Below are 10,213 nucleotides of genomic sequence, written 5' to 3'. Positions count from 1 at the left end.
TAATTTTAAGAATGTTAAATTTTTATCCACAAAATTTGTGATCTAACGAAGCGAATATATTTGACAATTATATTGTCTCAATATGTATAATCTAATTGAAATGAATTTAGGAGTGTGAGATTTAATTTTTAAAAGATTATTATGAACTAAACAATACTAAATTTTTACGATCTCAAAATTACTAATTTATAAACCATCATTATACAAACATTGGATGTATTTAAGATATTTAAAATAAACTAACCAAATATAAATTAGATTAAATCATTTGGCTTTGATGACTAAAACATATTATTGTGCTTTAGGAGTTTATTTAACAAATTATATTGTATTGATCTAAATGGACAAAGCTATAGTTGTATTAATCGGTACATGTTTGACATTTTAGCTCATTAAAAGTGAAGCCCTGTAACAAAAGAAAAAGAAGCAAACGGAACAGTTTTTTTTACTCTTCAAAAAATATCTGTCTGAAAAGTCTACACTTTCTCTCTATCAAAACTTTTTTTTTTTGCGATTCACCACTACTGTCAAACCAGTTTCTCAGATCTCTTCAGGTATATCTCCTATCTCTTATTTATTCTTTATCCATATATAATTGTATCATCACAACTATTTTCTAGTTTCTTTCCAGCAGATCTATTTTTCCCCATTACAAGCCTATTTTTTGCATGTCTGATAACTTATTTGTACAATCCGATGATCGATCTGAGAAAGATCCATCTTAGTCGTACCTCTATGATGGGTCTGAAGAATCTTTGATTAAATCAAATACTGTTTTTTTTTCTCCTGTCAAAACATCATCGAACACAAAAGAAGTAAGGAGGAATAAAATAAAATTAGAATATATTCAGAGATATAAATTTATATTCATTTCAAAGTTTTTATGTTTATTTGTTTCAGACTACTTATGTGTTTACTCCTATTGTAGATCTTATCCAAGCGGTTGAAGTATTAGCTACATGATGTGTCTAACGCATCTATGAAGAAAGAAAAGTTTGATTTGTGCAAGGTCGGGCAGAAATATAATCAAAGCTGGAGTAAAGTGTCTAACATTGCAAACCATTGAAGGTTTGGATTCAAATCGTTTCAGTTCCTGTAGATTGTTAGTTCATGTTCACTACTTGATAAACGATAACTTTTCCTTTTCAGATAAAAAATAGGAATGTCAAACACTTTCATAATTACAATAGAGTAAGTGGTGAACAGAAATGACAAAAAAATCTTGTTCACTCTATTTTTCGTATCTATGTTCCCATTTGAATTTCTTTTCTATATCAGTTGTATAGATGTTTAACCTGGATAGAGAACTCAGAGCCTATTCAATAAGATTTACTTTTTGAAGAATATAGAATCTTAAATTCAAAGGTCATACATATTAGAAAAAGGGACTTCTAGTTAAGTTCTTTCTTATGCAGTTTTATACGTCTTTGGCTCTTTGCTATTTTTCTTTGTTATTTCACATAGTTGTATATTATTAGTAATGTGACTGAATACAGAAAGTTAGTTACCTTCAAACTGACCCCTTTCTCTTTGTTAGTAAAATTGGTTTTTATTTTTAATAAGAAAATATAGGAAATTTTGGCCATTTCGAATGTTTATATGTGCAAAAGCATGGGAAAATAAAAATAAGTACTGTTAAATCTGAGTTTTGATTTAAGACTATGTTAAATAACTTCAGACTGACCTCTTTCTCTGTTTTGAACAGATTGTATAGATTGCGGTAGCTATTATTTTCCGGAAGGTGGGGATTACTTTCACTTGAATACACTAACTGGTTTTGAATGGTTTCACGCCAGAAAGGTAAGCGTTTCCTGTGTATGCTTCATTTTCTCTGTTAAAAGTTTATGTCAGTAAAACCAAACATAAACTGCAAACTTAAAAATGTCTAATATTTACCTTTTTGTATGTAAATATTGTCTCTAAAGACTCACCAAACCCGACATCGATTGGTTTTCAGGCGTGGATGACTTCGGCTTCTCAACCAAGTTGTTAATCGCTTCAAGGTACACGATCCTTTTTTGGATGACATTATATGAGAAGAAGCGTTTTGAATTCTGTGTGTTTGCTTTGAGACAAATAAACTGTATATATAGGAAAATAAAAGTTAGTGTATTTTAGGATATTCCACAGTTTAATATTGTTAGAGAATATAAGCCGTTAGTTTAGCAAAATCATATATCTTGCGAATCAAGTTTTTTCAAGATATAAAAACTTAAATTTTCGGGTTTTTATGATATAGATTTAAGTTTCCGAATTCTGCGGTTTGTTGTTTTCATTGGTTGTTATTGATATTTTAAGATATGGAAATATAAATATCGATTTATGAGTTAGTATATTCGGTATTGTTATTTAAGCAAGTTCCGAAAATCAAGTTTATATACTTAAATTTAAGTTTTTTATTTAATGGTGTAGATATTTATGGTTATTGATTTGAAAAAGATTGGTACTTAATGATCTAGTGTATTCTATATGGTTATGTATGGAATTTCCGAAAATCTAGTATATTTGCCAAATTTTTAGCTTTTGATTTAGTGGTTTATATTTTTGGTTATTTATTTATAAAACTGTGCAAATCCTATAATTTGGTCGACTATATTGCACATTGGTTAATCCGTTGAGGATTCAAAGCATCTGTATTTATTTTGTATAAGTTTATTGTTTATATTAGTTTATATGCTGAAAATATATAAACATGAATCGGAAAATTAAAAAGGATCGATATTCGTGATTTTAAACAACGCAACAGGTATGTTTTCTGGTGCAATTGTTTGTAATCAAAACATTGATTGGAAGTGATGAATGGTTGATACACTAATATTAACGTAATGTATTGTTTTTAATTTTCATTTGCAGAATCCAATAAACTTTGAACCTTGGATGTCCATGGAGCATTATTATAAATATACAAAGATTTGGTACATATATTGTCTAAGAAATGAGTATCAGTGTGTTATAACAATAGAAACTTCGACGTAATCTATAAAATATCCTTGGATAAGAAGCTGCAGTTAATTTAACGTAAATGTTGTTTTTTAAAGAAAAAAAAGATTTTATGCTGTATAAATAAAAGAAAAATCAGAAAATACAGAATTTAATAAAAAGCATATGTTTTAGATATTTCAGTGGCATGGATCTGTAAATATTACTGAAACAAAAGGGCACCTCAAAAAAAGTCTTCTGTTTTAATAGTATTGATATAGAATAGATAGGTAGATAGATTTAAAAAAAAAAAGATTGGAGCCTGTAGGCAAAGGAAGTGTCATAAACCCGAACATATATTTTCTTGTAGCCTCTCAGGTTGGAGTGTCTTCCGAGTACTTACCTGAACTGGACACATCTGCTACTATTTGCTCCAAGGTCAAAAATAATATGCTTAGGGGCCCTAGATATTAGGACTCTTTCGAGGTAAAGAAGAAGAGTTGTCCCCTATCCCTTCTTACGCAATGTCTTGCTTCGAGCTACCTGTGGGTTTATGTAAACAAATTCAGTCAGAACTGACTCGATTTTGGTGGGACCCTAAGGAAGGGGACAGAAAAATCAGCTGGACCTCATGGGACACTCTCACCTTGCCTAAACAGCTCGGTGGTCTGGGCTTTAGAGATATTCAAGCCTTCAATCAGGCGCTCCTGGCAAAAATAGGATGGAGAATTATTACTAATCCCAACTGTCTACTAGCAAGAACGCTTCTAGGAAAATATTGTCACAAGGTCTCCTTCCTAAAAACTACCAAACCAGCAACTTCATCTCATGGATGGAAAGGAATCTTACTTGGTAGAGATCTCCTGCTCAAACATCTAGGGAAAGCGGTGGGAGATGGGGAAGACACGAAGGTGTGGACAGACTCCTGGATAAGCCCGGCTCAAGACTTGATGCCCTCAGGTCCAATCCTACTTCAAGATCAAGACCTGGTAGTTGCAGATCTTCTGTCACGGGAGACGAAGGAATGGAATAAAGCGCTGGTGGAAAAACTCCTCCCCGAGCTAGCAGACCACATCTTCTCCATTAGACCAAGCGTGAGGGGTACAAAAGACACCTACATCTGGACAAAACACAACACAGGAGAATACACAACCAAATCAGGTTATTTCTCAACCCAAACAGATAAACTCCAATCGACTCGAATACTCTTGGAAGAGGATCACTGGAACTGGAAGAAATACATATGGACTCCTAAGCTTCTACCCAAGATCAAACTCTTCATTTGGAGGTGTGCAAGAAACAGTCTACCGACAGGAGAAAATCTGAGAAAAAGAGGCTTACTTGACCGCACTCTCTGCTCAAGCTGTGGGGATTAGGAATCACTGGAACACATTCTGTTTGAATGCGAAACGGCAAGAAAGGTGTGGGAGCTTTGCCCTTGGTCTATCTCCTTTGATCCACGCTTCTGCTCAGGCTTCAAAGAAGCTCTACAACTCTCCTGCTTGAAAGTAAACCTCCCCCCAGTGAGATCGTCAGCTAACCTCTTCCCCTGGATCTGTTGGGGTCTTTGGCTCAATCGCAATCTCCTGAAGTTTGAGAATCGACAAAACACCCCTCCCGATATCCTCTCAAAAGCGATAGCCTTCCTTCGAGAATGGGAGACGGCCCACACAGCTCTCGATCAACACCCTCGCATCAAACCACCGCAGGTCCCGATTCAGCTCTCAGCGCCGTCGATCATCACATGCAACACAGACGCAGCGTGGAACAAAGACTCCGGGGAAGCAGGCTTAGCATGGATATTCAAGGACCAATAGGGAGCAGAAATCTCTAGGGGTTGTCAACATCAACTCCACGTCTCCTCTCCGCTCATGGCGGAGGCGTTGGCGATTCGGGCGGCTCTAGGGCATGCGGTCTCGCTCAACATCAACACCATCTGGCTCCGGTCAGACTGCAAGGGATTAGTACAATCCATCACCACGAATCAACGATCTGTGGAGCTCTACGGGGTTCTTTCAGACATTGAGTCGATCGTCGCCTCTTCTTTTTCTTTTTTCTACGCATCGTTTGTTTCTAGATCTGTAAACGGGCCTGCTGATGCTTGGGTTAAAAATTCCCTCTGTACCAAACTCTCAGTGATGGGCTCGGGCCCTCACTAGATTTTTCTCCTCTCTTTAATCAGATTTCAGTTAGCCCAAAAAAAAAAGAAGAAGAGTTGTCCAAGAGTTTTATTTATTCAAACTTTTATATTACGTATAGCAGAAAAGAAAATTGAGACAGTGGCCGTATTGAAAGGGTAACAACGAATTAATATTTCAACTCGGCACTGGTACGTTGACCGCCTTGACGAAGACTCTCTATATGTGAACATGAGGATGAGCTAGTAGATGAATCCTCCACCAGAAACAAATTTCTCATTGACCTTTATATTTTCTTAAGCAAATATAACAATTAACATAGCCCTCAACTCCATTTCATAACAATTATAATGAAAGACATTGCTACTATTTTCCTCTCTATTTCCCTTCTTTTCCAAACTCTCAACGGAGTTAAAGCCGGCTTCCTCTGCGTAGATGACACCTTTCTCGCCAACAGTAGCTATGGCCAAAACCGCGACTCTCTCTTCTCCTCTCTTGCTTCTCAAGTCATCACCAACCGTGGATTCTACAACGCCTCACTCAATAGTGTTCACGCTGTTGCCCTCTGCAGAAGAGGATACGAGCGGCAAGCTTGTATCAACTGCGTAGAAAAAGCCATTCGAGTGATAAAAACAAGTTGTTCTGATCGCATGAAATCGTTCGATTGGGACAATGATGATGCAGACCAGGTATCTTGTCTTGTACGTACCACAAATTATTCAACTTTTGGGAAACTCGGTCTTGGACCAGCTACGCGTGACATAAGTCCCCTCGATATCGACTCATCCACCAAGAACATGACCCTCTTCCGCCAAGAATGGGAAGAAACCGTTAACCGAACACTCGAGGCTGCAACCGTCAACACTTCTGTATCAGTTCTCAAGTATTATGGAGTAGTTAATGCGGAGTTTGTGGAGTTTCCAAATGTCTACATGATGATGCAATGCACACCGGACATAACTTCAGGCGAGTGTAAGAGATGTTTGGAAGAGTGCGTTACGTATTTTCGAGATATGTTTTGGGGAAAACAAGGAGGTACAATTTGTCGACCGAGCTGTCTTTTCAGGTGGGATCTTTACGCCTTTTATGGTGCTTTCGCTAATATAACAAGAGTTCCTGCCCCTCCTAGACCTTTTATTCCTGAAGCACAAGCAATATCTGTTACTAGCTTGAAAGGTTTGAAAAAAAAATATGAGTTATGTTCATTGCCGCCTATATAACTATTTGAGATTCGCATACATTAAAGAAGAGCAAATTTTTGCAGGAAAAAATATTGCGATAGTTGTGGTTCCTAGCGTACTTCATCTTTTTGTGCTTCTTGGTCTGATCAGAGCTTATCGTCAGTTGAAAAAATCTAAAGACGAAACCAGTGGTAGGCTCTCTTTATTTTCAGTCAGGTTTTATGATATAAATTGGAAAATGACTGCTTTGGTTGAGAGTTTAACTCAAAGCTCCCACTTCCTAAGTGGTGCTCTAACCAACTGATCTACGAGGGCTTTTATGATGTATCCTTTCTCATAGGTTTCTTTTTATTAGTCTGTGCAGAGGAGGACTGTATTTCCGATAGTCAGTTTATGCTGCGGTTCGATCTAAGCATGGTTCTACTCGCAACTGGTGACTTCTCCCCTGAAAATAAGATTGGGCAAGGTGGATTTGGATCCGTCTACAAGGTAAATAAAATTATATAAATACTCTAAAAATGACTAGATGAGTCAAAGATATCTATAGCATGAGATTTGTTTTATAGGGGATATTACCCAGCGGGCAAGAAATAGCCGTAAAGAGATTAACAAGAGGCTCAGAGCAAGGAGAGGTTGAGTTCAGGAATGAGGTCTTACTCTTGACAAGACTCCAACATAGGAATCTGTTAATGTAAGACAAACAAGCTATGCTATGTAGAACACACAGTAGTACAGGGTTATTCAAATCCAAGAAATACGACTATATTTATTCTTTTAAAAGCTCTTACAACTTCTTATTAAAAGCAATAATTCAAACAAGCTCAAGACAAACCTCGACTTGTTTGCTAGTCAACTCGTTCAGAGATCTAAGACAGACTCTGAACCACCTAAGCTCTTAACCCCTAGATGCTTTGCTTCTCCTTCTTAGGACGTACAAAAACTCTCTATTGCTAAAAGCTCTCCCTATGTGTTAAACCTTAACACAGTGCCACGGCTTCCTTATATATCTTTGAGGAAGCCCTAGATCTAATCTAACTACCCAATGGAAACTTTCCATTTCTTTTACTTCAGCGAATAAGCCAATCTTCCTTTTTCTCTTTAGATCGATTGCTTCTTCTTCAAGTCTTCCTTTAGTGTCCCTCTTCATTAAATCTTCTTTTAATGCATCGGTCTTGATACATGCTTCTCACGAACCTCCTCTCTGATGTAGTAGTTCATGTCACACTTCATGAACTACTTCAACTCTGCTACAGCATCGTCTTCCCATACACCTTCAATCTCCCCCTTTTTAATTCGTCGTCTCACAAGTACCTGAGATAGAAGACAAGAACAAACCACACACAACAACACAAGTATATATGTCTAAATGTTAATTCAACCAACTCAAGATAATTAAGAACATACTTATATTATCCTAAAAACGGGTTCAAGCAAATTAGTACATAATATCAAAAGATAGCATATGCAAATGCTCCCCCATAATCTTAGCCAGTCTGAAAACATGGATAACAAGGAATTGCAACAAGTGGTGCAATTGAAATAACATAGACATAAAAACAAATAACACAGCTCCCCCACAATCTTGGTCTTCCTTCTTAGTCTTCTTCTTCTCCCCCTGCTTGTGAGCACACGGATTAAAAACACCAAGTAAAATAGATCACATATTCATAGAGAGAAATACTAACCTGCTACAGCGCTCTGAAGATCCTGAACTATCTCAGCTAGCGCCTGAAGAGCTCGTGTTGTGTCCTGTAAGGCCACTTGCAAATCAACACGGTTAAGTGGTCCTTGAGGAATGGCAACTGATCCAAGCTCATAGACAGATACGCGTCGTGGTGCAGTCCTGGAGCTTGGTGGAGCAGTTCGTGGAGCAGGGCTCGGAGCAGGAGATGACTGACGTGTTGTCCTGGTAGAGCTTCTCTTTGGTTCACTTCTAGATGGTGCCTTTCCTTTAGCTAGTCTCTGCTCATAGATCTCACCCACGCGTTTATCCTTCTTGTAAGGAACCGGACGTTGAAGCTTGTCACTAGGATAAGATGGAACTGCATGCTGGCTTTGGAGAAGTGCCATGATCAAGCGAGGGAAGATCAACCAACGTGCATCATTGACTTGAGTCACTCCAAGATTGAGAATCTGTCTGAACATCATCTTACCCAAATCAGCACGAACTCCATGAGCCATCTTGTAGATCAGCCTTGCCCTCTCAAGTGAGACATACGTCTTGTGAGTAGAGGGAATCCAGTTGTAGGCAGCTATGATCATCAAAGCACCGTAGCATGAAGTAAGATCCGCTGTAGTGAGACCTTCCCATTCTGTCCTCGTATCTCCAGTGATGAATGAAGCCAACTCGGTTACTGAGACTTCATCCAAAGTTGCATCTTCCTCCACTTCATCCTCAGAAAGTGGTTCCCAATCTATGGTATTGTTGATGAGCGCCGGTGAGAACTTGTACGTTTGTCCCCTCACAGAGACACTTACTTCATCAACATCTGCTTCAGCTTTGGTACTCGGCAGACCTGCATAGAACTCAGCTACAACTTGCTCAACATACACAGCAAGATTCGAGACAGTTGATTCCATATACCCCTTTTTAATAACCGCCAAGTACCCCCACTGATCAGCCTCCTTCAAATCTACCGAACGCTCAGCAAGTACCTTACGCTTAAGGAACTGATCATACCTTTTCTTGATGAGAGAAGGCATTGGTTCAGCACTTTTGTCACCAGACTTTCTCGATCTCAACCGGGGTGAGGCTTCTGCTTCCTTAGCCAAATATGGAGACTTGGCTGCATCTCCTGGTGTGAGAAAGTGAGATTGAGTTGGTGTACTAGACTCCCCTGTCTTCCTCTCTTTTGCAGAACGCAACCCTAATCGCTGCAGCACTCGTTTCTTTCTCACTTCCTTCTGTGAAGCTTCATCATCTTTGGGTTCATCATCACCCGCCTTGCCGGATTCAACATCAGCTCCACTCTGTTCCTTCTCATCTTCAACGACCACCATCTGTAACGCAGACTCATCCTTCTCTTCCGTCGATTTATCAGTGACAGGAACATCTTGAATGTCAGCATTAGAGGATCCGATTAGCGGTTGCAGATCTGCTTCAGGCACTTTCGCAGATGGCTCTTCCCCAAGACCCGGAGTTCTTTCATCGCTGTCTTCTGAAGCAGCTTTCTCATTCGCGGTGTTGAACGAGTCAAGCTCCTCAGTCACCTCAGGAAGTACATCAGAAACAGGCATATCGTTTCTCGGTGGAGGCGATTCAGGTTTGCCATCAGAAAGTGACCTCCGACTTCCTTCAGCCTCTGCATGCTTCTCTTCCTTGGATGATTCGGCTTGTTGAGCTGATTTCTTTGCTTTCACCATGATAGATGTCAGTTTCTGTGTGAAAATTGTGTGAGAGATGAAGAGAGGCTGCGAGATTGAGCTTCTTAAGCACGATGGAGATTTTCTAGGGCTTGTTCCCCACTACTTCCCTTAACGGAATAAAACTGAATCAACTTTTCTGATATTGCAGATCTGGTCCCTGACTTTTTATCCTCTCCTTTGTATTCCTACAACATTTAATTTCTCTCATCCAAACACATAGACATTAGGCACATTCGTGAATTATTAATGTATCATCAGACTTTCAAGATAGTAATAAAACACGAGTCACAACTCACAATTGGCTGAGTCAAAGTTAATATAAAGCATTAGATTAGTTCAGTTCAGTTACCATGTGAAGTGCTTCATGAGTTGCCTCAGTGCTTGATTCAAGCTGCACATATAACTCTTCCTAGATCTTATATTCTGGTGCAGCCGATTGTCTTTTTATGGCTAGCTTTCACATTGATATGCCTTTATCAATGCTGCCGGTTTTCATTCTTTATTCTCGCGCTGTGAAACCCCTGTTGTTTCCCATCATGAATCTATCAATCAAACTTTTTTTTATTTTCTGAGCATCTTTTTGTAACATTTCTGGCTCTTTTTATTGAG

At 38.6% G+C, this 10,213-nt stretch overlaps 2 protein-coding genes and 1 long non-coding RNA gene across 5 annotated transcripts; 2 read left to right on the top strand and 1 right to left on the bottom strand.

The window, feature by feature from the left end:
* Positions 1-401: 401 nt before the first annotated feature.
* Positions 402-3,001, top strand: LOC108833991 (uncharacterized). 3 transcript variants are annotated; one of them, XR_001946789.2, is made up of 6 exons: positions 402-554; positions 929-1,068; positions 1,150-1,191; positions 1,706-1,800; positions 1,958-2,003; positions 2,854-3,001. It is a non-coding gene; the product is annotated as an uncharacterized LOC108833991 (long non-coding RNA). The 3 variants fall into 3 exon arrangements; XR_001946787.2 differs by having other exon boundaries at positions 1,958-3,001; XR_001946788.2 differs by lacking the exon at positions 1,150-1,191 and having other exon boundaries at positions 1,958-3,001.
* A 1,728-nt stretch (positions 3,002-4,729) lies between these two features.
* LOC108838120 (cysteine-rich receptor-like protein kinase 38) lies at positions 4,730-7,011 on the top strand. Its single transcript, XM_018611090.2, has 4 exons — positions 4,730-6,233; positions 6,322-6,429; positions 6,594-6,727; positions 6,805-7,011. The coding sequence occupies exons 1-4, from the start codon at positions 5,408-5,410 to the stop codon at positions 6,931-6,933; spliced, it is 1,197 nt and encodes a 398-aa protein (XP_018466592.2). The 5' UTR covers positions 4,730-5,407; the 3' UTR covers positions 6,934-7,011.
* Positions 7,012-7,130: 119 nt separating this feature from the next.
* On the bottom strand, positions 7,131-10,167 carry LOC130509849 (uncharacterized). The gene is made up of 2 exons (XM_057006107.1): positions 7,924-10,167; positions 7,131-7,853 (listed from the first exon to the last, which is right to left on the bottom strand). Exons 1-2 carry the CDS (start codon positions 9,599-9,601, stop codon positions 7,834-7,836), a joined length of 1,698 nt encoding a protein of 565 aa, XP_056862087.1. The 5' UTR covers positions 9,602-10,167; the 3' UTR covers positions 7,131-7,833.
* Positions 10,168-10,213: the final 46 nt, after the last annotated feature.

Source organism: Raphanus sativus, chromosome 3 (genome assembly GCF_000801105.2).
Source record: "Raphanus sativus cultivar WK10039 chromosome 3, ASM80110v3, whole genome shotgun sequence".
NCBI lineage: Eukaryota > Viridiplantae > Streptophyta > Magnoliopsida > Brassicales > Brassicaceae > Raphanus > Raphanus sativus.
Note: the sequence above shows the minus strand (reverse complement) of the source record. Positions and strands in the feature narration are given on the sequence as shown.